Here is a 25895-nt window from a genome sequence, read left to right on the forward strand (position 1 = left end):
AGAGTCCAGTCTGATCCTGCCTCCCATTCCTCCCTCTCCGCGCTGGCCCTGCGCACCTTCACATGAGCTGAGGCCTTGAGTAGGGAAAGAACATGCGACTTCTCTCTTGCTGTGCTGTGTAGCGCCTTGAGATCCTGGGGGTCTTGAGTGAGCTTGCCATCTGCCTCACTTCTCTGAAGACTGAAAAAAATGTACAAATTTTCAGAGTAGGAAAAAATGTGGTTTTGCAAATTACAAAACTGCGAGCTTAACTTAAACAATGTGAAAAGTTTAGAAAGACTTAGCAAGGAAGGTTGTGTGCAAGGAGCTTGTGTGTGCTCTGGAAGAACAGACCAGGCAGACCAGCTTTCAGTGTGTCGGCAGCAGCCACAGGCAGAGGGATCCGCTGGACAGATGGGAAATGACCCTGGTGACAGACGTCAGTCAGTGGAGGAGCTCTGGTGCCACTGAGAAGACTCCGCCCTGCATTTCTGCAACAGCAGTTTCCTAAGAATGCTTGGTTGTTTCCATGTGCTCTGATTCCCATTCTGCTAAGTTTTGGGGAAACATATTTGCAATGAGTGTTACAGACAAATGGTTATTCTGGATGCTTACAGAGCTCATCAAATAGATATTTAAAGCATTAAGATTCCCCTAGGCAAATTGACAAAAGCCAATTAATCTGAGATGCCATCATGGAATAAATCAGCAGAGATTGAGAATAGCATGGATGATGACGTGGGAATACCCACGCCCATGGCCAGAGTGTGCTGTGTGGGTGCCTGCTGGTGACCAGGTGACCGGGAGCAGCTTGTGTGCTGGAAGGCATGGTGGGGCAGCTCCAGGAGCCCCCAGAATGATGGCAGGAATGCAAAACATTTACTCTTCCTGAAAGTCACTTTGGGAATGTGAATGTCTAAAAAGCTCACACATTTAGGAATTGTGTTTCTCACATACAGGCTAACAGGATTTCAGCAACGGACGTGCTCATTTGTATTGCTACCCTGTCTGGTTGCAGGAGTTGGGAGCCTGGCCACAGGTGGACAGGCCTGTTCAGGCAGAACGCCGGCTGGCTGGACCTCGTCTGTTGATGAAGAGCAGCCGTATGTTAGAACAAGTGTCTCTGTGCACTTCTTGGGTTGGCACATCCCTTCTGCTTTTGGAACTCTTCCTTTTTAATGGGCTGTGATTGGGAGACAAGCACAGAAGGTCACTGACCACAGGCCACAGTGGAGGGTTGGCTTACTTTCATTATGAAAGATGCATGGACTAGGCAAGAGTCAGCTGAACAGCTTCTAGGTGGTGTAAGACGTACCTAGAGGCGTCTCCTGAGGGACGTGTTGTAAGCGAGGCCACGGGTTCCATGTGTCTGGGAGCAGCCCATCTGGCACCACCAGGACTCCTATGGCAGGGCCCTGGCTTGTGTGTCACAGGAGGGACACCACCCTGTCCATTCTCTAGCCTTGTGCCCACCTAGCCCTGAGGTCTTCTCCCTGGTCAGGCCTCAAGGAGCCCCCTCAGCAAGTCACCTGGTCACCTGTATGGTGACAATGCTGTTTTCCCTGTCATGAACCCCGTGCTCTCCTGTGGGTGGGGAGCCATGGGACCCATGGACTTCATGGGGGCATTTTTGAAGAGCTCACAGCTAGAGCTGAGCAGAGCATCAAGAATCTCAGTGGCACCAGCAGGCGGAGGCAGCAGAGCCCAGGCATGGGGGACCTGGCTCCCACTTCTCATCAGCCCTGGGCAAGTCACTTGTCCTCCCCCAAAGCCCTTTCTTCCCCCACACAAAGGAACTAGGACCCCTGCTGCGAGCAGGCCAGCCTGGCTGAGGAAGGGTCACCTGGCCTGTCCTACCTGGTGGGCTCTAGCCCTCGTCCTTATTGGAAGGGTTAAGAGTAGTGAAGGGGAAACTTACCAAGATGGGTATTTAGAAATGGTGATTTGACAAACCACAGAGCTAGATGTAAAGATAGGCTTAAAATAAAAGTCATTTATATTTTGCATAAACAAAGCACATAAACAAATTGTTAAAAAGCCAGGCTGTAGCCAGATTTGAAAATTGAAAAGTAGCCCTTCTTGGTCAAAGCAGTACTGTTACAGGACATCAGATGAAGAGCCAGAGAACATCCCCAGGGTCACAGGGTCATGCAGGGCAGATTCGGGCCCTTCAGTTTTGTTAATGGCTCATTTCGATTTGGATTTGTGATAAGGTGGTGGAAGGTGGAGGGATTTTATTTGCAGCTGTCTATTTAATGCAACATGGCTGTTTGCTTTCCCCCAGCCTCTCTCTAGCATGGGAAGTCTTTGACAGGAGCCCCAGTTGGTTGCTCTAAGCTCAGTACTGTGTAACTGCCGTGGCATTTCCTGGACAGCTGGGGTCACTTAACTGTGTAACTACAATAGCAGGATGAAGGAAACGGGTTTTCCAATTGAATATTTTAATAAGCGATGAATTGGAAAAGGGCTCAGTATTCCATGTCATGCTTGACACTGATAGGATGAAGACAAGAAAAACTCTAACAGGTGCATGGCTGTCCCCACATGGAGCCCAAGAGGAAGGCAAGATTCACCCACGCCGTAGGTCAGTGTCCCTACGTGGGCTCACCAGAGGTAACATGATCTCAAGACATGAAACATCCAAAGTGACGTGAGCTAGAAACGAGCAGTTTTCAGTAGTCCCTGGTCCCCCAGCCGCTCCTAATCATGCCCATAGAGTTTTTGAGACTCCCCTTTTCGCTTCTCAAATGGCTGTGCTTGATAATAACTCCACTGGAAAGGTCTTCATCTTGGGTTTCTGCTCTGTTTTTATGTAAGCAAAGACACTCAAGAAAATTAAAATAAAAATATCCAGGATAGTCTGGTAGGATCTGTGAGCTGCTCCTCCCACCCACGACTGGACCAACGGGAAACCAGTCTGGAGGGAGCAGCATGCTCTTCCTCCCTGTGCCGTCTCCCCTGCCACGATCTGCATTCACATGGGAAGCCCAGCAAACTTGGAAGGGAATTGACTTTCTGATTGAATCGTGTCATTTCAAACAAAGCTCTTTCATGAATAAAGAATATTAATGACCATATCCAGAGTGAGCCCCCTGCTGCCCCCCTTTTTGACTTGTGTGCTAGTAGAAACATTTGTGCATTTGGTACAAGGTCAGTGTAGATCTAAAAGCAGACATAAGCTTTGAAAACTTACCCGTGCTGGAATTGGGGATATGGAGTTAATTAAGTGTACAGAAGCTGGAAGAAAGGCCCGTTGTTGCTTCCATTTTTGTTTTCTCAAGGGCCCTCTTCCTCGGGAGACGGCTTGGTGTGGATTGATACACCTTGGAGGTGAGGGGAGAGAATGGAGTCAAAGTGGAAGGTGATGCGTCCTGACTCATTCTAAGGTGAGGGGAGTGCTGGGATCTCTCCGAATCTCCCTCTTACCAGGGAAACATTGTGGCCCAGCCCTTAACTCTGTCATGGTCTCCTCCTTGGTTACTTCTGATCCCTTTTTTGTATTTTGCTGCAGCCCAAAGTGAACGTGGGTTTGGCCATCAGGCTAGTGCTGAGCGCTTTCTTCTCATCAATCAGGAGCAGTTAAAGTGCTTCTCTGGCAAGGCTGCCTCTGAGTCAGATCCCACGCTCTGCCTTGGTAGCAAGACTCCTTACTTGGTGAGGAGATATCCATAGGCCTGTGTACTTTTTAAACACATTTCAACAAGTATGATCTGTTCATACTTGGGTGTGTTCAGCGAGGCTTTCCAAGGCACTCCGTTTTGTTTCAGTGGTGTGGTGTGCCGCCTCTGACGCCGTGGGTGGGGGGTTTTATGTTGAAACGTGATCCTGGTTTTTGATGTGCATTTACAGAAAAGAGGCTGGGGCTAGGCAGGGCCTGGGAAGGCAGTCTGGGACTTTGATACTTCCAAAAACTAAGTAACTAACAGGGCTGCTGAGATTCTACCAGGAAATGATTCTGTCCAGGGAAGCAGATCATTGTAGGTCTGTCTGGCCTCTGGAGGACCCTGGGCTTGTCCTTCCTGCAGATGGCAGCCCCCATTCCGAGCCTCCAGGGTGGGGAATATTGCTTTCATCTGTTTTGGTGCCTTATGCCACCATGGGGGCGATGCCTTGGTTCTGAGGAGAGGAGGCTCCTGGGAAGGGCAGGCACCCTGCTTGTTTTCAGGGCCACAGGAAACACCAGGGTTCAAGCCTAAGACACCGATCGATTTAGGTGACTGCGCCGCATGAAGGCGAGGCCCCCGCTTCAGTTTTGAATTGAGGTCTTCAATTGTTGACCCCAAACCCGTGGATGTGGCTTAGTATTTAGGCAAGATGTGTGGTTTTTCCTATTCTCTGAGAAGGTGGGGGTGAGAGCTCAGATGAGCTGTTCTGTTTCCTACCTGCCCCAGCATCAGGACAGAGACATGGAGTCTGGGGACTTTGCTTCTTGCAATCGGAGGAGGCTGGATGTGGACCTCAGAGATGAGAGATTGGCCCTTTCAGAGGTTCCTGGGAGCTGGCTGCAGGGTGCTGGGGAGCCCAGGTGCCCATCTGTGCCCGGCAGGCCTTGTTAGTGCCTCCAGTTCCTTGAGCTTTTCCTGGGAAGAGGCCTTGCTGAGTCCACAGGCGCCTGTTGCACACAGAATGCTTCAGTTTCCCAGAGAGATGTCCTGCTGATGTTGTTGGGTAACAGGGGCAGCCACTGCCGGGGGCTGTGTTGTGTCCCAGAGTGTGCACAGGGGCATCCAGACCCCCAGTTCCTCTGACTGTGACTGCATTTGGAGATGTCTTGGGAGCGGTGAGGAAATTAAAATGAGGGACGGCCTCAATAAGGATGTCATCTAATTCAGTGGGACCCATGTCCGTATGAGAGGAGGTCATGGACACACACAGGGCTGGCCCTGTGAGACCCGCAGAAGAGGCCACCTACGGGCCCAGGAGACGGAGCCCGCTCACATCATCACGGGGCACGTTGTTACTGTAGCCCTAGCCAGCTAAGGCAGGGTGGTTCAAAGTGTCATTGAGGACATACAACTCCCTCAATCCCTGGTCGATGTCTTCTGAACTTGGTGGCCAGGTAAACATTCATGGCAGTTTCCCCTTCCGACTTCCCCACTGCCAGCCAGGGGGGGTCTGCACGGCGGACTGCAAAAGGCCTGGATCTCTTCTGGGGAGTCAGCACTCTCTCTCGTGCCCAGGCCTTTGTACGGGTCTAATTACATCCGGAATGCCTCTGATGGGAAGAATTCGTGGCTTTATAAGTGAGAGTTTCCACTTCAGGGAACGGAAGTCTACAATTGAATGACTTTCCTGCCACCTTCTGGCACCCGGGCCAGGATCGGGGGAGAAGCTGGGTGGGTGCCCTGTGTCCTGGGGTAGGTGATGGGTGGGCCCAAGGACAGACCTGTGGTAGGCGTGGTGCCCTGGCCACCCCTGGGCTGCCCTGGAGTCTCTAGGTGGAGGACGACTCTGGAGGGCCCGGAGCCCAGGAGGGAAAGGGGAGCCAGGAGAGTCTAATGGACTGGCCTTGGCCTTTGAGGCTCAGATGAAGTGGGGGCCTCTGAGCGCTCAGCCTGGCTCTGGGCTCTCTCCTGGGCTCTCTTGGTCCTGCCCTCTCTGATCACTCTTCCAGCTCAGTCCTGTTGAAGCTCTTTTCCCCATTGCTTCCCTCTCCCTGCTCCTCTGCCCCTTCTTCCGCTTCCTCCTCCTCTGCCCTTCCCTCCTGCGTGTGTGCAGCAGAGCTGGACGAGTCACGGCCTCTCTGTCCGACGGTCTTGCACCCAAGGATTTCACCAACTGCAGATCAGAAATGTTTGGGAAGAAAATTACGTGTGTACCAAACATGTCCAGATTCTTTCTCTTACCATTATCTCCTAAGCCATGTACCGACTGTTCACCTGGTGTGCACACAGCATTGGGTTTCATGAGTCACCCAGAGGACGTGCCTGAGTGATACGTGGAGACAATGCCATTTTATGTGAGGGGCTTGAGCATCTTTGGATTTGGCATGGGGTGGGGTGCCTCTAGGGCCACTTGAAGGGATGACTATACTTTCTTTTGCAAAATCCCTTTGTTGCTGTCTCTCCTAACCTGACCTCTACTTTAGCCTCCCTTTGCAGAATCCAGCACAAGCCTGGGGGTAGAGGCTGCTTTCTCTGGATCTGAGGAAGGAAGAGAGCAGACAGGAGGATTGCTGGGCTCCAGGCCAGCCCCACCGTCTGCCGTGAGATCTGGGGCACTGTTGTAACCTGTGACTGCCTTTCTCTATTTGTAAAGTAGGGATAATAATAGTATCCACCTTCAGGCCCTGGGGAATTAAAGGGTTTCGCTGAATTCACATCCCTGAAGTGCCTCAGGTTGCACCCGGCCCAGTGCAGTGGACATGGTCACCTTGGGAAGGGCAGCTGTCACCCTGGGGAGGGGACTCTGGGCTGCCGGGGAAGGCTGCTGGGGCCTAACTTCCTGGGACCCTGAGCAGAAGCGCAGGCAGGGGATGGTTGTCCCACTGACCTCTTCCTGGTAGGCAGTGGCCCCATTTTACAGAGATGCTGTTTGGTACAAAGCCACCCAGCTTGGAGACTTTGGCCCTGGGAATCTTTGCTCAGTTGAAAATACTTTTTGATCTTGTTCAAAACGGAACAGGGCCACTGAAAGTGCTCCAGGTACCACTTCAACAGACAGCCGTGTGCCCTCACGGGCCAGTCCCTGGCCGGCCGGCAGGAGTGTAGGCCCGGCAGATCCGTGGTGCTGAGCCGGCAGGGCTGGGGCACACCCACTCATGCTGGTGTTTGGTGACAGCCCGTGGAAGCAGAGAGCCCCAGGAGTAGAGGTCCGAGTAGCTCGCTGGCCCGGTTGAAACGTGCCCCTTTTCCGGTCTTTTGCATGAACATTGTTACTTAGTGTCACTTTTCTCACAAGCTGAAATTTCCAGTGACAGCCATGCTTCTCTGGAAACCCTTGCGGGTCAGGGCACGGTGTGGTGGTGTCCCCCACCCTCTGAGATCCTTGCCCAGGTTCCAGCGCAGCTCCCAGCAACTCCCCAAAGGTGTCATTGTGAGAATTTCTTCAGTGCTCTCGGGGCTGTGCATTACCTGTGGGCGCCCTCACTTGTTAGCCTCTTCTGTCCAGTTCTGAGTCACCCCAGGTGTTCTGTCTCTTTTTCTGGGTACTGGGACAGAACCCAGGGGTACTTTGCCACTGAATGACATCCCCCGCCTTTTTGTTTGTTGGTTTGTTTGTTTGTTTTAATTTTGGGGCAGGGTCTCACTACGTTGCCGAACCTAGCATCAGACTTGCAGCCTTCCTGTCTCAACCTCCCGAGGTCTTCTCTTTCTTAGTGGACCCCCTGAGCCCCTGGTCAGAGCATGTGCTTCCTTATTTCTCGGCCCAGCCTGTTCTTTTGCACATTGACCCTCGAATGGCTGGTCCTCGTGGACTAGCCAGCCGCCTCTGGTCCTGGGAATGCAGGGGACTCTCCAGTGAGTCAGCAGCACCCCCTCCTTCGCACAGTGAACCTGGCATACCCTTTCCAGTGGGTGGGCAGGGGAGCAGTGGTTCCACTGATGAGCGCCATGGGGACTTTCTAGAGGCTCTGAGCCTCCCCTCTGACCAGCACCCACTCCCTGAAATGAAGCAAACCCTGGCCTCTCCCCAGGCAGCCGCACTCCGGGCAGGCACCCTCCCCAGCCTGTACAGGAACCATGTTTTCATGTTTTCCACCGAGGGAGGGGACAGGCTTTCTCAGGGCGGCCACCCAAGATCAGCTGCAGCTGAGGATTCTGTGGTCGGGGAAGAAATGAATCACCCTCTTCTCTGTCTTTCCCTAACCACTGGAGACTTCAGGGATAAACTTGCAGGCGGTGGGGGGGGGGCGCTGTGGAAGAGGGGCATAAACAGAGCCTCCCCCGGGTGCATCCCATGTCAGCTGGCTTGTCTCTGGCTTCCGGAATCAGTCTTGAACCGACTTCCTGGACCGACAACAACGTCATCCACACATCAGGAGGCATGTGTTTACTCAGAAGTGTGATAAGGGCCGGGGTCCAGAGACAGCGTCACCACCTCTTGGGGGTGGTGATTGTACAGGTGTGGCAGGTCCAGGAGTGCCCAGGGGTCGGGGAGTGGGCAGGTGAGGCCAGCTGGGAAATGTCCGGCTAGGGACTTCTGTGCCCAGGCTCCAGTGACAGGTAGGATTTAGCTCCTCCTACTGGTCCTAGCAGGAGACAGGTGAGAGTGGGAGGAGTGGGGACACAGGGGGCGTGGTGTCCAGCGGTGACTGGCGGGGTGTGGCAGGCAGCAGGCTTGCTGTCACGCAGCAGCAGCAGCGAGCACTTGGCAGGTTGTTCCTCTGAGTCACAACCCCCTGGCGCCATCGTCCTGTCACTGCAGAGGTGAAGACCCAGTGCAGGCTCGAGGCCTGTTTCCCCAGGTCCACGTGGGCTGTGATCACTGTGGCCATGGAGCCTGGCCTCTGAGCCACAGGGCAGTCGGGGTGGCATGGGCGGCAGGCCTGGAGTCAAGAGTGGGTTTTGTTGTTGTTTGCAGTACTGGGGATGGGACCCTTGCTATGCTGGGCCAGCATCCCACCTTTGTCCCCAGAGTGGGCATTTTGTTCCTCAGGTGACAGATCACAGGGGTCTGAGTGGAAATGTGCCATGATTACAGGACTAAGGACAGTTTTGTGAGCGTGAGCTGATTCTGATGTGGAGCAAGCGGGATGCCTGGCTGGGAGTCCAGGAGGAAGATGTGGGTGGAGAGGAGGGGGCCTGGGCACTTGGGAGGAGACAGCAGGGGCTGGAGGGCATGCAGGTGGAGGAGGGGCTTTTGTTTCTGTCCTTTATTAAATGGAACATTTAGTGGAGGTGATGGTGATTGATGGCACACAGTCCCTGGGCCAGCTCTGAACACCTGACCTGAGGTTACCCTGACAAGGAATAGGACAGCTGGGAATAGCTGGGGTGGGAGGTGGGCAGCCAGGGCTGCAGAGAGGGCCCCTGCAGCCAGCCTCTGTCCTGTGATCGTCACATGGGGCTTGGCGACACGGATTTGATGCCCCTGCGCAGGCCTCAGACTCTCCCAGGGATGGAGTCAGATGGCTAAGTGTCCAGAAGATGGCACTGTGTTGGTCCAAGGACCATGTTTGAGGATCCCTGGTTCAGAGGCTGGGGTTTGAGCTGCCCACGGTGGGGTCTTAGAGGTACCAGGGCAGGGGAGTCGAGTCGGGCCTTGGCCTTCAGTACATAGAGCAGGAAGAGCCAGGAGGTGCGTCTGTAGGGCTGAGGTGGGACGGAGGCTTGGAAGCGAGCCCCAGTCACTGCGGGGGAGATTGTGAGAGGCTGGTCAGTGTGGGAGGTTGTGGGCAGAGGACAGGCTGTGGGGCCAAGGGGCAGGGCAGATGTTAGCCCTGGGTCAGTCACCGTGTGGCCACAGGAGGTGGTCAGGGAACTCGAGGAGGCGCCAGATGTGATAGGGCTCAGCTGGTCACCTCCTCCTCTGAGGAGGAGAAGCCTTAAGGCAGCCACCAGGAATAAAGGGACCTGGGAGTCCTGTCAACCTGCTTCCTGTAACCCCCTTGTCCAGCAGAATGGCAGCATCTTGGGCTGTGATAGGGCTCCCTCGTCAGAGTGCCTTTTCAGGCTGACCTTACCCCCTGGCAGTGTCCTGAGCTGAGCAGCTCCTTTCCCAGGTTCCACAAGTTTGGTCTTTGTCACCGCCAGCCAGGTCTCCATCCTCAACAGCACTTTTGGGGATGGAGAGTGGCCCTGGCAGGAAGAAGGTGTGAGGGCTAGGGTGCCGCGAATCATACAGCCGGCACCGTTGGGCTCATCACCCCCTCTTGATCTGGAATCACTGGTGGTTTCCAGGGTGGGCCTCAGGACCTGGAAAGTGGCTCAGTGGCTGTGGAGTGGTCTGTCCTCTGATGGCGTCCCATGTCCCTCACCTCCCTGCCCCCAAACGTAGCCCTGTTCTTGCTGGCTGCTGGTGGCCAGTGTACGGCAAGTGGAGGAGGAGACCCACATTTTCTACCCTGTTGCTGTGTCAGGAGTGATCCTGGGGCCCAGTTTTGTCCCAAGAGCTCCAGTGCTAGTTGTGACCACCTTGGGAGGTGGCCACTGCCACCCACTGCTACAGTTGGCTCATCCTCTGCGCTTGGGGACACTTGAGCAGAGACTTTGTGCTGATGCAGGTAGGGAATGTCCCTGTGTCTTCTCTGATGCCTGGAGCATGGGGGGTGGGCTTTTTGAACAGCATCTCAGATGTTCTGCTTTGGCATTTACAGAAAAAAAAAATAAATTGTATCTTCAAGACCCCTAGGTATGGATGAAAGATTAACAAATGTCTCTACATTCAAACCTCACCTGGGATGCAGAAGTGGTAACATGTAAAAACAGGCTTCTCCAGGAGCTGTGCTCTGGAGACTGATAAAGACCCCAGGGCATTATTTGTGGCCTGGATTTTTTGATTTTCCTGTAAGTCCCGGATTTTCTAAATCTCTGGGGTCAGCAAATCTAAAAGAAAGCTTGGTTCCAGATGTCATGAGACGGATTTAGGTGGCTTTCAGTCTCCAATGGCTCATGGTATTTGTTTTCATCTGGGAAACTGGTAGGAAAATCCGAATCTGATGCTCCCCCATGCTTTGCTTTGCTGGGAACATCTTCTTATGACAATCTTGTGGATCTGGTGTTAGAAGAGTCCCTTGCAGTGAATCCTGCAGAGCAAAATGTGCCAGATAGGCCTGTGCCTATGCACGAAGTCAGAAGACGAGGTCATGCACAGGGACTTCCGAGCCTCTCTGTGTGCCTGCTTCAGAGCTGCCTTGCATTGGTCGAAGGTCAGGTGAGCAGTGTTGTGTTCACCTGGTCACATCCTCTCAGTTCCTCAGCTGCATCTCCACAGAGCTAGGTGGAGGCTGAGGAGGAAGGAGCATCATCCTGTCTGCTGACTGTGCCTGCCTGCACCCAGCCTTGCCCTGCGTGGGAGCTGCTGCTGCTGTTTCCGTAAAGCAATGATTAGTAGATTTGACTTTAAAGTCTTAAATCCTGTGTGCCTGACAGCAAGAGAACACCAGGACGTTTCTGACCTTCCCATGTTGGGGAGCCTGCTCATAATGGACCCTTACTAGAACATTATAAAACCAGTCTTGTCATTGGCAGATGTTGGAGGACGTGGACTCTCATTTGGGTTTAGATACTTCCTTTGGTCTCATCGCAGGCTGTGTAGCGAAAGGATTGGTCTGAATCCCTCAGTGTTCCTTTGCATGGGGCAGATGACAGTCTTCCTCCATCATTTGGTGGTTCCCATTTGTGTGCAGGGGAGGGGAGTGAGAGCAGGCCACCAGATCTCAGGGCTCTGTGAGGACCACGGGTTGGACCTTGATACACCTTGCTACATTGCTTAGATGTAGACTTTTTCAGTTTTTTTTTTTAACCCTTCTGGCATTTTAACGATGCCCATGATACGTGTACATTTTAAATAATTTAAACTGATGGCTTATCTGTCACAGGTGAGGGCTGTAGGTGCCTCATCTACAACCCTTCCCCTTCTTCCTGTCTGTAAACTGCAAATAGTCACTTCTATTTTTATAGAAACCCTTTGGAGCTTTTCACTAATATATGCAGAGGTGGGAAAGAACGGCTGGATTAAAACATAGTGAAGTGAAAGGCTGGGAAATGTCACTTCATTTCCACATGAGTGCGTCCTGCCTGTCCCTTTGAAGCAGAACTCACCTGCCGCAGATTTGCCCCCAGGGACCATTTGGCAATGTCTGGAGACATCTTTGACTGGCACACCTGGGGAGGGGCCTCCTGGCATCCAGTGGGTGGAGCCTAGGGCTGCTGCTCCACCGCCTGTGGTGCACAGGACACCCCACAACAAAGACCCACCCAGCTCAGCCTCATTAGTGCCCAAGGGGAGACACCCTGCCTGGGCGAAGGCCACAGACCACCTCCCATTTGGAGCCATTTTTTGTTGGTTTAGGTGTGAACAGTTGTTTCCTGCCTTTCTCTTTCCTGTCTATTTCTTACCACATCTAACCCTTCCTTCTGCTGTTGGCTTTGGATGACACCTGCCAGTCCTCAGCCACCACCCTGTCCCCACCAGTTCCCCTGGTCCCTGCTCAGAGTTCTGGGCGTGCCAGTGCTTCCTACCTCCGTTCACCTGCAGGTGGGCCTCCAGCTGAAGTGCTCTGAGGATCCTGCTTGGCCTCAGATGAACTCCTCTGCAGGTAGAGGTCGACCCTGCTGAGGGTCAGCATTGCTGTCATCCAGGAGTCTGGGGAAGGCTGCTCAGAGGAGCCCTGTGTTGGCAGGACACTGAGCTGGGTTCAAGCCCCCTTCTCTGCCCTTCCCACCCACAAGGACTCCCAGCTCTGCACCCCTCTGGGGTGGGTCCACAGATGCCTTCTGACCGGAAGGAGACTGAGGAAACCCTTTCTTCTAAGGTCAAGCCAAATTCAGTTTTGATAAGTAGCCCCTACCCTCCTCCCTCATTAATGTCTAAACTGTGACCATGCTGTCCTTGCGGTGACATTGAGGAGCCTCAGGTGCTATTGAAAAGACATGGAGGACAGGTGACGCCTGCCGCGTTACTTCACACACGGCTGGCATCTCCATGCCCTGCTGGCAGGGCCTGCATTGTGGCTGGTCTTGGGGAGCAGCCTGGGGAGGAGGACCTCCTGTGGGTTTTCTTTGCTGGGTTAGGAGGCCTCTGTCCTGTCCCTCCTCAGTTGGCAGGACAGAGTCAAGTCCTCATCTCTTACACAATTCCACTTATCACCTTCAGCTTACAAAATGAGAAAATTTGGGGTCCCTCAGAAGTTCAGCACAGGGATGTGTGGCACAGGGCGTGCGCGGCAGAGGGATCAGTCCCTCGAAGCTGAGACCATAACTCCTCCAGCTTTAATGATCTGACTTGAGCCTCATGTTGAAAGGTACAATGTATAAAAGCTCTGGCAAAACGCAAGTGTCTTTTGCTTTACTTCTTCAACGTCTGTCAGTCATCTGGTTACCAGAAAATAGCCTTTAAGGACCCCTCTGAGAAGCCTTTGTTGGCCTTGGAGTGGGCATGCTGAGGCCTGGGCATGCTTGGTGGTTGGCTGGTTTCCTTTGCCCGCAGCCGAGGTTCTGCTAAGAGACTGTAAACGTGATTACTAGCTGTCAAGTGGTGTCATTTGGAAAGTGGGCTTGTGACGCTCGCTCGCTCGCTCGCTCGCAGAAGCCGACTGCCAGAGGTTCCCTTGAAGTCAGCCTTGGAAGCCCTCCTGATGATTTCCGGATCCTGTTGTCATCAAGGGGGTTTAATTCATGGCTGCTAGAATGGCCCAGGACAGAGTGGTGGAGGGTGGCCAAAGATCTATGACCTGGGACCTGGAGAGGAAGGGGCCTAGGGGCTGTCAGCCCTCTGCTGCGCGTCCTGCCCTCTAGGTCAGCAGGTCCCTGCCGCTTGGCTGCAGTGTGGTTTGGGTGTAGCAGTGAGCTCAGCTACATGACATTTTTTTTTAAAATGTCAAAATGGTAATATGCTGTATGGCATAGAAAAATCAAGAAATGTTGGTCTAGTGGAGTCCAAGAGCTGTAGGAAAATAAAGCCAGATGCCACTCAGACATGGACAGCATGAAGATTTCCTTTCTTTTAGAGAAGGCAGGTCTGGCTTTGTGAAAGGGGATTTAGATTTCAGAGTGACAGGCTCTGGAGCCCGTGTCCTCTATGCAACGGGAGAGCCCATGTCTCCAGGGCAGCGGGGAGAGGCAGTTCTCTGCCACCAGGCTTTTCTACCCAGATGGCCAGACCTGAAGTGGACTCCTTGAGGCTGGGGAAATCCGTGCTTGTTCCTGGGGGTAGTGCCGAAGAAGGCTTTGGAGCATACTGGAGGAGGAGGCTCCTGGAAGATTTGGTGCTGTCTAAGGTGGCGCCAATGGATTCTTCTACTCTGCAGCCTGCATTCTACTACAGCAGAGCACAAAACCTGGGGTGGATTCCAGACAAAGGCACAGATTGGGTAACACCAACAGTCCAGCATTCGAACTTTTAAGGAATGCTATTTTTTTTTATTTACTTGTTTATTTTACTGTGGGCTCTACAGATGCCTCAGATAACAAGCAACAGGTCAATTGTGGACCAGCTACTTTCCTATTAAAGCTCATCTCCAAATTTGAAATTTGCCAGAGTCTTGGATAGTGAGGCGGGGTCCCAGCCACGTTGGGAACTCTGGTTCTGGTCCCACCACGCCACCCCCCCCCCCCCCCCGCAGTGCTCCCTCGGGCCAGCGTGGAGCTTCAGTTTCTCAGCTCACAGTCCCCTGGCCTTGATGTCTGCACACTGCAGCTGTGAAGTTTGGGACTTTTGAGGGATCTTAGTGGTGGTGGTTCATTAGCATGCAGGGCACTACAGCCATCTCTGTGTTGTCACTCACGTTTTTATCTCTCTTCATGGCAAAATCATTTAGCACTAGTATTCTCTTGCAAGTTTATGAAATCTTTGAGGACAGAGACCCTGCCTTGTCATCGTGAAGCACTGCAGTAATAGTATATATTTAATGAATACAAGAGCCAGTAGAGAAACAAATGAGTGAAAATCTGATCAGAATGTCTCCTGTTCTTATCAAGGTATCATTTACTGTTTGTTGTTTAGTGTCAAGTTTGGTAATATTCATATATAGTTATTTTGCTTTTTGTTGTTACCAAAGGAGAATGCTAATACGTACTTGGACCAAAGAAATTAACAGTAGCTCAGGCATGGGCACAGGCAGTGTGACCCCCAGACCTTAGGTTCTACCCTCACTAGTGAGCTATGCAGTCTTGGGGGAATGTACCCTCCCTCTCTGAGCCTCTGCATCCCCCTAGCCCAGTGGCTCTAAAAATGTTCTGAGAGATGCTTCCTGCTTGGCTACCACTCCAGAAGTTGGTGGTTCTTGGGTCTGATCAAAGGTCAGATGGATCTACCCTCAGGACCTCACCATTCCTTGAAGACCTGTCAGCACCACTTCCAGAGCCCCGGAGTTCAAGTGTCAGGTGCAGCAAGCCACAGCCCTGTGAAGATGGAAATCGTGGAAGCTAGAGGCCACTGATGGTGGTCAGATGCATTTCCAGGGTCCTCTAAGAAAATAAAATGAATCACCTAGCATCTGATTTATTTCATCAAACTTGAAAATTTCACTGAGGCAAACATCCAGGTTTCTTAGACTTTCAGAAAAGACCTTACATGATTTATTCTTATGTCACTTCCAGTGTCATGAACACAGTAGATGTCACAAAATGTTACAAGGTTAAAGTGGGGAAGGAGGGCAGCCCCCTACTGTGCCTGTGGTCCAGAGCCCCCAAGCAGTGCTTGGCCTCCCTGTCCCCATCTTACCTAGGGCCTTCCCAGCCTAGGGCAGACCAGGTACGCCTCCTGGCTGGATTAGCATTCATTGTGTTTTTCTTCTGGGACTTTGAAACACAAACTCTGACACAGTACATCTGTGCACACAGAGAACTGACCTGTCGATCAGCTACGTAAGAATACTGTGCCTTGTCAAGTGATTCAAGATCATTAGCAGTTGGAGCCAAGGAGGAGAATTTGATGGAAGGGAAATTCAACTTTAAATATCCATGGTGACTCAGAATGCCTGGCCCTAGTGTCCTTCCCAGATTGGTGCTCCCCAGAGTGCTCAAGATTTTGATGCTGTTTTCTTCACCTCCATGTTAACATGGAAGATCCGAGAGGACTAGTAAGTGGGTAAGCCAGGCTTGCCCTCCTGTATGCCCACAGCTTTCTCTTGCCTGTTGGCATGGATAGCAAGTACTTGGCTGTAAGGAACCTTCCCCCACACTTTGGGATTTAAAATGCCCCTAAAAATTACTTAGGAGACAAACTGTGGTACTCCTCCCAGAGGCCAGTGGCCCAGTACCCAGGGGAGTGCTGTCTTCTCTCTGTTCTTGTCTTCCTGGGAGCCTACCTGTACCAGGGTCACAAGTACCAAAGATACTTCTAAAAAAGTTGGAGGGCTGGGGCTCAGTGGTAGAGCCCAGCACTCATGGAGCACTGGGTTCGATCCTCAGCACCACATAAAAATAAAATAGGGGTATTGTGTCCACTTACAGCTAAAAAAATACATATTTTAAAAAAAGTCGTTTGAGTTGCATCTTTTTCAGAGCTGCGTGGTTGGTTATGAGAGATGCCTCCGACAAACCGGCAGCAGGTGGGAGATCAACCTTATTTTGGTTTTGCAGACCAGGCCCTGGAGCACGGGTAGATTTAGTTAGGGTTCACGCCTGCGTGCTGGCTGCTGCCCTAGAGGATCCGGTCTGCACAGCCTTGATCCACCCCGGCGCTTGGCCCTGGCCGCCCGCCGCGCTCGCCTCCGCCGCCGCGCTCCCGGGACTCTGCCGGCCGGGCTGAGCGCGCGGCCCGCGGTCTCTGCACGTCGGCCCCCGCCCGTCCGCCCCGCCCCGGCGCGCATTTCCATTTTAAACCGCCGCCCGCCCGCCCCTCGACCGCGGCCAGCGCAGCTGCCCGCGTCCGGAGCCCAGCGAGTGGTGGAGGCTGCGGAGTCCCCGAACTGTGCACGAAAGGCCCGGAGATGCGCACGGGTCCCGCGCTGTAGACAATGAAGCCGCGGGCGCCGCCGCCCGCCCTGGGCCCTGCGCGCCGCGACCGCACCTGCTGGCGAGACCGTCCCTGCGCCTGACCGCCCGCCGCTCCGCCCCATCCGGCCCCCCGCGGCCCATGGCTCGGCGACCCGGACCCGGACCCTAGCACTTGGGCCGCCGTCCCCGCGGCCTGAGCGCGGCCCTCGCTGCGAGTGGGGGGCGTGGGCCCCAATCTCGTCTGGCCACTCTCCCCACCTTACTCGGCGACTGCCTCGACTGCGCGTCCAGACTGGCGGACGCGCTGGATGCGGCGGGGTTCAGGCGGGTGTCGCGGCGGCAGCGGCCCCGGGAGACATGTACCTGCTGGACGGCAGCGGCGAGCACGCGTCGCCGCCCGCGGACGCGATGCCGCGCGGGACGCCCCCCAGGAAGACTGTCTACCGCATCTCGGTGACCATGGTCAGAAAGGAGCAGCTCCGGGAGCCGGGCTCCAGTGGCCCCGGCCCGCGTCTGGCACCGCGACCCCGGCCCGCGCGTTCCCCGGACGCACCCGGGCGGCTCCTGGAAGAGGCCGAGGAGGCTGCGGGCACTGAGGACCTGGAGGGGCTCCAGTCGCGCGCCTGGGACTTCCGTACCTTCCGCACCCGCAGCACTGGGCAGCTGGAGCTCGGGAGGCTCCGGCCATGCTCAAGCGGCCCCGAGTCTGCGGCCCTGGCGGGCAGTCCCCAGGCCTTGGAGGGGTCCGGCTCTCCAGAGCCCTGCAGCCCCGATATGGAGGGGCCCCGGGCCGCGCCCCTGCGACGTAGTCTCAGCTTCAGGGACTGGAGCGGGTCTGAGGCACCTCGGAGCCCGGCCCTGAGCAGCGGGAGGCGCCACAGCAGCTCCGGAAGCCTCGCATGGCCGCTGGGCGACGAGGCCGAGGCTGGCCTTGAGGCCGCCCTGGAACCCGCCACCGCTGCACAGCCAGCCTCGGAGAAACGCAATACCCTGGATGTCGGCGAGGTGCTCAGCAAGAACGATGCGCTCTCCGACCTGGAGCGCTGGGAGCGCAGTAAGAGCAAGAACCGCACGCTGGACAACAGCGACCTGCAGCGGCTGGAGCGCGCGCGGGCCGCGGCTGCGGGGCCCGGAGCAGCCTCTGAGCACCGACTACTGCGTTTCTTCAGTGGCATCTTCGCGCGTAGAGACGGCGGCCCTGGCAGCGGGCCCTCCCCTCGAAGCGGTGCCTCGCGATCGCGTGGCTACTTCAGCAGCCTGCGGCGAGCCCCAGCGGATGCACACTCGTCCAGCGCAGAGAGCATCGAAGGCTCCCCTCGGAGAGGTGGGCAGCCTGGCCGGAGGGCTCCAGGGAAGTGGGGAGTGGCGGGAGCAGCTTAGGGATCTGCTGGCTCAGGTCACAGACCAGTGAGCGCCTGTAGCCTGTATGAACTCTGTGCTGTTTCCCCAAGGGTACTGAGGCAGTCTAGTCTGGTTGTTGCTGACTGCCCTTGCTCCTGGCTTTGTGTAGTAGCTCTTTTGAGGTCTATCTCTTGAGCCATGGTGAACTTGACCGTGGAAAGCTCACCTGGGCTGCCTCTCCTGCAGGTGCTGGCTCAGCCATTAGCAGGCTCCTGAACACCAAGCAGACTGTGCTGCTTGTGGAGCTGCTTCAGGGAACCAGACTTGGCCTTGGTAACTGCCCAGGTGCAACTGCCCGGCCAAGGGAAGCCAGCCTTCCTCTGGGTGTATTCCACACTGAACCCTCCCAAGGGCAGTCTGCCTGTTGGTTCTGCCGCCAGTGACTGCTGGGGTGTGGCCTTGGCTGATTTGCCTGCCTCCACTAGCAGAACTCTTGATAAAGACAGAGCTGGGTGGGAGGTGGAGAGAAGGGATTTAAAATGCCCCTCTCCACAGCTTTTCTGCCAAGTGTGTTCTCAAGGGAAAGCAACTCTGGAGCAGAATTCTTTTTTCTAGTAATGTGTGCCAGGCAACCAGCAGGAAAGCCGCAGCTCTGCAGTCCATGCTGAACCCTAACCCCCTGCTCTCTCACACCTGCGGGGAGGGTTGGAGGCAGACAGGAGAATATTCTCCTGCAGGAATTAGTTAACCTGCTAGCATTTAGTGACCAGAAGCCTGCAGAAACTGCACAACACGGACCCAATCTCAGCATCCTCTGAAGGGCAAAGGCTGGGTACAGTGTGGGGTTAGATTGTTGTCCTAGGATGTGAGATAAAGTGTACCTGTAACCACAGGTGTGTTGCCATTCATCTTGCTACCAGGAAATCCTTAATCATTCCTGCACCCTGATTACCAAGCTCTGCTGCCAGCCCAGGTGAAGGTGGTCAAAGCCATGAAGGGTGGCTGTTGGTTCGCTGATTTCAGCTGCTGCCTAGCCAGCCCTGGAGAGAGTTCCTCCTAAGTGTGCAGGTATACAGGTTAGCTCCAAGATGCAAGGTAAGTCAACCATAGCACAGGAGTCACTAGCCTAGCGGAAGCCTTGAAAGGTAAACTGAAGGCAAAATGGCCGTGTTTTAAAATGCTGCCGATGGTCCTCAAGTGTAGAGATGTTCAAAACCAGGTGGATAAATGTGTAGTTGTGTTTCTATCCCCGGGTTTATTTTATGAGCAAGGAAACGACAGGAAGTTACCTGTTGCCAGGCTTGGCTGTTTGGTTTGTCGTGTTTCCTATTTTAACGTGCCTTGGGACACAGTGTTTGACTGTGACTATTAGTCCATTTCACCCTGAATGCTCTTAAAATGTTAGAGAATGGCATGGTTGTGAAAGGCTTGGTTTGCTTGGAGTTGATATTGCCATTATTTGTGTTCAGAGGAGGTTCAAATCTGAAGGTCCTGTTTCTCCCTCTAATACCAGGTTTGTGTCTTTGTTCTTGTGGACTTCGTAGAAAATAGTAATTAGCTGCTTAGGTTCCAGAGAAGTACCCATCTCTGTGTGTGAGAGGGAGAGAAAGCGATGCACAGACATGATTTTAGAAGGAACAAGCTTCATCATGGTACCTGTTGATACAAGTTAAAAGCATTTGAGGTTTTGGTGTTGTCTTTTCTGGAACAAATGGATTGATAGTAGATTTGCAGTAGTAAAGGTGTGAAGTGTATTGGAATTTCTTCCCTAGGGCAGTATAACTTAACAGTAGTAATAATTACAGTAATGCTCAGTTGCTCCCTTATGCTCAGTCTTTTTCTGGATGGAATCATGTTGGTCTGGAGGTCTAACAACACTACTAGCATTGTGGATTTTGCAGAAAAGCTGAATTTTTAAATGAGCTAGGTGACAGGGCACACAATAATTCTAGGGCCTTGCTTCATTCAGAAGTTCTAGACAGTTTTTTTAAAGCTGCAGCTGGGTAAAATCTTTGCTTTTGGTGACCACATCTGAAGCCTTAGTAGCCCAAGGTTTTGGTGCGGCTGCCACTACTGTGCCTGTTACAGGTGAACTTTGCAGAACCTGTAGCTTTCAGGGTTTCTTGTTTTATTAGACTTCTTCAGTTTTTATGTGTTCGTTTCCTGTGACATAAAGTATTCACGATTTAGGTGTTGTTTAGTGGAGTTTGGAATTTAGGAGAAAGTTCCACCCTGAGTTCGTGTCCAGATGCTGTGGAGCCCATACTCAGTTTCCTTGTACACATTGCTGAGGGCAGGTCCACGGAGCCCTGACCAAACCCTCCAGCCAAGTGGGTTTGCATAACTCAGCAATTTGGGCTGTTAGGAAGGTGAAGTGGTGCATGTTGTAGAACACCACTTGTAAGGTGGGACAGCTCCCTCAAGTTACACGCTGTCATTTTGTAACAAAGCCCGAGACTGATCACACTCAGTGGAGTAAACAGTGATTAAAAATAGCCTCATGTCAGCTCAAGTCTGCTTTGCCACACAGACTTTGCCAAGTATTTATGAACAAAAGTTCCATTCTTGGGCGTTTTGGGTTTCAGAATTACATCTACTGATGACCTGAAACATGATAGGCATCGTGAGGTGCATGTCTTTAAATCTTTATCATAATGTTAAAATTTGGGGTTCACAAAAACCTAAAGAAAATTAGAGGTGTCGTCACCTAGTGTTAGAATCTTTCTTTAAGGAAAAAAAAAGCTGTACAATTTTTGCATTGGTCAGAAGAAAATTAATTTTATAAGACTGCAATTATTACATTAAGTCGCTTATTTGGTTTCTTAAAACTAAACACTGTCAGTCTTGGATAAGGTGTTCCTACTAGTATAACAATGCAAGATGGTTAGTCTTATTTTACAACATGCGCTCATTCTTGTGTATGCCACCTTTGGTTTTCCCTTAACTGAGAGCATTTAGGAGGACAGGATTGAAACGCCTGCTCTTGTACGAGGGTTCCTGTGTGCTTTCTGACGCTGCTGGGGCTCCTCTGTGAGGCCACCGCTGTTCTTCCCCAGACATGAACATTGACTCCTACAGAGGCTCCTTTGCAAGCTCACAGCGACTGGCACGCCAGCAGGCATTTCAGGACACGGTATCACACCCAGGAGAGTGTTGTTACCTGATGCACAGGTCCTAGGGCAGAGTCTATTGGCACAGTATGGTTTAGTACAGAGAACAACCAAACAATAAGTGATTAATGACATTGTAGGCTGCCACTCCAGCCCATCTTCTTTGCATCTCAAAAGCAGCTGTTTCAGCTGGCCTGCCAAAACTCCCTGGAACCAGCTGCCCGCCCAGAGTAGCCTTTAGGGTGTTCTTTTGCTATCTGGGAGGATTGATTACAGCAATAAAGTGATTTCATTGAAAGCTGTGGCTAAGGTTAGCTTTTTAAATTAGTAATTCACAACTGACTTTTGACACCTTATTTTATCAGTGGCTTCATTAATTTCTGATCCCCTTGATTTGTGTCACTCAGGCACTGTAAGGTGATAGACTTAAAACAAACTCTTTAATGGAGAAAAGGAGGAAGCAACAATTAAATGAAATAAAATCACTGATATAGCTTGAAACATTGTTTTAAACCTGATCACATGTGTTTGGAATGAAACTATGTAACTCAAAGCTTTTTCATTTGAAACATTTTGAACTGATTATATACTCAGTCTTTATTATTAAAGCTGAGTATTCCTAGATAGAGTTCACTTGCTTTTGATAAATGCCTCCAGACGGGCAGTGTCAGATCTCTTGTGTGTGGTAAGTCTGGGATCGCCTCTCTGGAGATGGAGCAGCTGACATGGGGTGCTGGGAAGAGCACCTCGAAGGTCCTCAAAGACCTCCGGCCTTTTTAAATATATAATTTCAGTTGTCAGTGGACTTTTATTTTATTTATTTATATGTGGTGCTGAGAATTGAACCCCGTGCTCACGCATGCTAGACAAGTGCTCTGCCACTGAGCCACCACCCCAGCCCCCTCAGCCCTTTTGGGCAACTACTTGGGGCTCAGACTATGTTTATTCCAGCTGGAGCCAAGTTTCAGACAACCTGGGCTGGTGTACCCTACTACCAAAGGAATTTTCAGAAAGTGCATCTGCTATAGCCATTCTGCTTCTAACACAGGTCCTCGCAGCAAACTGCTGGGTCATATGGTCGACAAACACCCTTTGTTAGGAAGCGCTGGCTGTGGTGTTTTAAGTCATCCCTGTCTCTGTATTGACAGGCACTTGCTGAGCTTTCCTTGTGTATGGTGTGTTCTTTAGGCGGCAGGCACTAGAGTCGACTGCAGCACAGTTCCTGTTGCCGGAGGTCAGTGGCCTCTTGGGGGAGATGGAGGAGTTCCCACGAATCCCAACCCCACGGGGTGCTGCAGGGAAGCTGGGGCTGTTTCTCTGCACAGCATCTCTGTATCAGAGCCCCGTTCCAGACTTCCTTTCCGTGCCAGTTGAGTAGAGGACCCCGCAGGGCATGGAGCGTATGTCCTTGTGGACTGCAGAGTTGGGAGCACGTTTGTGGGAGGGATTGAAGAGAGAAGATGGGTCGTGTGTCCTTGAGTTAGTGCAGGCCCCGGACAGGTAAGGTGAGCTGGACCTTGCAGGATCAGTGCCAGCTGACCAGGTAGAGAGGACTCCAGCAGCAAGGGGGCTGGCACTTCTGTAGTTGACTCCTAAGCTCTCGGTCCAGTTCTCATATCTATGACTAATGCCAACACTATGCATACAAAAGGACGTCACTGTTTGTACACTCTTTTTTAAGAAAAACATTTGTATTTTTGGCCTAAGGTTTTGTTTTCTGGTAGGAATTCTGTAGACCTTCCTTCCCACCCACTCAGTCTGGGATTCTAACCGAGGGCCTTGCGATGTTGCTTTTTTCTGCAATGATTTGGAATAATGATGTTAACTTAAAATGATGTTAGTATAAAATAATGATAAAAAAACAAAAGGGGTGTGGGAGGAGTTTATTAGTTGAAGGCCGTTCCATCATTGGGGTAGGCAGAGAGAGTTCCGCTGTGGTGATTTTGCCAGGTGGTTAAAAACAGAAATGGTATTAAGGTCAACAGATTAGTGAAAAGAGGGGAGATTACTGGTTTTTTTATTGTTTTGAGAGACGAGCCATCTGCCCAGGCACTGTCGCTGGGCTGCTGATCTTTGTGGGTGATGGCTCCTCACTCTGCCGGCTGCAGCAAGCACTCGCCATGCTCAGCTCTGTCTTCAACAGAAGCCTGTCTTGAGACTTGACTGTAGATGCTCCTAGCATTAAAAACAAAAAACACTGGTGCACATCTGCTCACTTGACTGTTTAGTTCAAGGATGGGTCTTGGCCCTCTGTCTTCTTGCAATCTCTTCTTGTTTTCATTTTCCCGGCTGTTTTCCAGCCATGACATTGCTAACAGACCTAAATGCTCAGCACACAGGTCACTTCTCTGGCCCAGGAGGCAGGGGCACCCTGGGCACCTGGGGAAGCCTCATGAAAGGACCCTCTTGGGTTCTCCTTTTCTAACAGGTGAAGGTAATTTCAGTGGAGGGGAAACAGGGTCCTTCCCAACTCTGTGCTTAGCTGGGAATGGTGAAGAAGTGTTGAATCTGTTTCTGGCGTGACGCTGGGTGCAGGATCTTATGTGATGTAGCATGCTCCTCCCTGGTCTGCATGTGAGAAGGCTCCCTCTGTTCCATGGACTGATTGCTGGTGGACTCAGTGGGCTGCAAGGCCCTTGAGTGGATGTCCATTTGTTTGTGATGATTGTCAAAGAGGACCTGTGTTTGCTCTTGCCCTCTGTGCCTGTCATCGCAAGGGCTTCTTTGAGTGGGTCTGCTGACTGCCAGACACTTGAGAATTGACTCTGAACAATGCCACCAGCCTTTCTGGTACAGCCCTGCTCTCTAGCTCTCAGAGTAGCACCCAGATGCACTTCTGTGGACAAGGGTGGCAGAGGTTTATTCATCTAGTTTTGCCTTTGTATTCCAAGGAGCTTTTTTTTTCTTTTCTTTTCTTTTTTTTTTTTTTAAAAAAAAAGGTAGCTTGCTCTCTCCTACGCCCGTCTTGCCTCCTTAGGAACGGATGGTTGCTCACCGTGCTCTTGGCCCCAGGCACTGCTGGCTCTTGTGTCCGGGTGCCGTGCAGCTCATCCATGACTCCAAGAGGCTCCAGCATCCAGTTCTTCTGGTTCCCAAACCAAGACTCCAACCTTCTGAGAGAGCTTGCTCTCTGGAATTCAGGAGTCGAGGCCAGCCCTGCTTTCCCACCCTGGTTCGTGAAAGCCTGGAAGCCATATTCATCTCGGGCTCTAGGACTTGTTATTTGGGGAGGTGGAGAAGTCTGCGCAGTATTTAAGCAGCAGACATAAAGACATGGTAGTCAGCACAGATCAGTGGAACCAGAGGGAGGGAGATGTGCCTCGGAACCCGGAGCCACTGTCAGAAATATAGCATCCCACCTCGGACCAGGCCATCCACAGAGGCCCTGCCTGCCACGGGGGGCTCCACGCACAGGCTCCACGTCAGGTGCATGGGGAGGGTCTCCAGGTCAGTTGTCTGGGGTCACAGTTGATGGTCCCAGAATTCTCCCAGATGCCAATGACGTTTGCCCCTGGCCCCTCTGAGGTAGAGGCTTGCTCTCAGACATGAAGGAAGGGAGGAAGGGAGAGAGAGCCTTCAGGAGTTTCTCCTGCTTGCCCTGCTCCCACCCTGCTCCCCTGCCTCTGGCTGCTGTGTGGTGCTCCTGGCTCATCTGAGAGTCTTGCCTGCGGGCCAGGAGGCACTCCGCAGGACGCCTGCCCTGCCCTCCTTGCTGGCTCCCCTGCAGCTACTCCCCTAGGTGCAGGTTTGGCCCCCCGAGGCCCCTCAGGTCCTATGCCGTTTGTCCTCTGCACCCAGGTGGTGGGCGATGGCCGCATGCCTCTTCCCCATTCTCCCTCAGCATTGCCCCCTGGCTGCTTGCTCTGGTGCCTGGACTCCCAGGCAGCCTGGGCCTTGAGGGGAGCTGTGCAGGCAGGAAGGAGCTTGGCTCCTCTCTTATGGAGGGCAATTTAGATCACCCTGGGGAGGGCCCAGCATGGGGTCGAGGAGTGGCTGTGTGGTCTTGGCTTCTACTCTCTGGGTAGCAAGGCAATGCTGGCAAGCCCCATGCCACTCGGAGCAGCCCTCTATGCTCCAGGGTTTGGTGGGTCTTGGCTGCTGCACCCAGGAGGTGTCTGAAGGCAAACAAGTGGAGGTGACGGCGCGTCCCAAACGGTAGGCCAGCAGGGTAGCTGTGCCTATGATACGTTTTGCCAAGGTCCTAAAGGCAGGAACTCCTGGTTACCTGGAGTGTACCCTTGCCCAGGTGGAGTTCCTGTGTCCTGTAACTCCAGGTGTAAGCTCACCTTCTCTTTCGTTTCCACTGCTTTCCGGGTATTTCTCATGACCTTCAGTTTAACCACTTCTTTTAAAACTATTGACCGTTTTCCCTTAAGATTATAAGCAGGGAGAACAGAGCCTCTCCCCCGCCCCCTTGGCTTAGTTCCCCCTTAACTGGAGGAGAACAGGTGCTGTAACTGCAGCAGAAGGATCCCTTCACTCCTGGTACAAGCCAAGTGTATGTTGGTTGCAGAAAGCTGGTCTGAGAGCTGCATCTTCACTCGTTTTCCCTGGCCTGCTGAGTTCTCCTCTTGTGTGAACAGACAGACAGACAGACAGACAGATGGATGGATAGCGAGCAGAGACTAGTTTCCCTTTAGATCTTATTTAATATGCATTACATGTAGCATTTACACATTACATCTATCTGTGAAGTGCGGAGATGATAAAATAAGTATTTTTTAACACTTAATTTCTGTTAAAATTTTTGGAAATGTGTGGGTGACCTCTGAGGTCGGTGGAGAGCTGAGTTGGCAGGCGCATGTGCTCAGGCGTTATAGCCCACCTGGCTGCTGCTTCCAGAAGATGGCCTTTCTTCTAGGCATCTTTCTTCAAGCCCTCTCTGCCTAGATTCACTCTTGGCTGGATAGAAAGAATCCTT

The 25895-nt window shown here is 52.6% G+C and overlaps 1 protein-coding gene across 9 annotated transcripts in view; it reads left to right on the top strand.

The window, feature by feature from the left end:
- Agap1 (ArfGAP with GTPase domain, ankyrin repeat and PH domain 1) overlaps positions 1 to 25895 on the top strand; it is a 476885-nt gene that overhangs the window by 109097 nt on the left and 341893 nt on the right. For 3 of the 9 annotated variants that reach the window (XM_026396065.2, XM_026396064.2, XM_077791188.1), the window contains exon 1: positions 16697 to 17847. The exons of 5 other annotated variants lie outside the window; for them this stretch is intronic. In XM_026396065.2, the coding sequence (XP_026251850.1) occupies positions 16881 to 17847 (967 nt within the window). In that variant the 5' untranslated portion in view covers positions 16697 to 16880. Of the gene's footprint in view, positions 1 to 16695; positions 17848 to 25895 lie in introns of those variants that run through there. One more of the 9 variants, XM_026396063.2, reaches the window with a different exon arrangement.

Source organism: Urocitellus parryii, chromosome 1 (genome assembly GCF_045843805.1).
Source record: "Urocitellus parryii isolate mUroPar1 chromosome 1, mUroPar1.hap1, whole genome shotgun sequence".
NCBI lineage: Eukaryota > Metazoa > Chordata > Mammalia > Rodentia > Sciuridae > Urocitellus > Urocitellus parryii.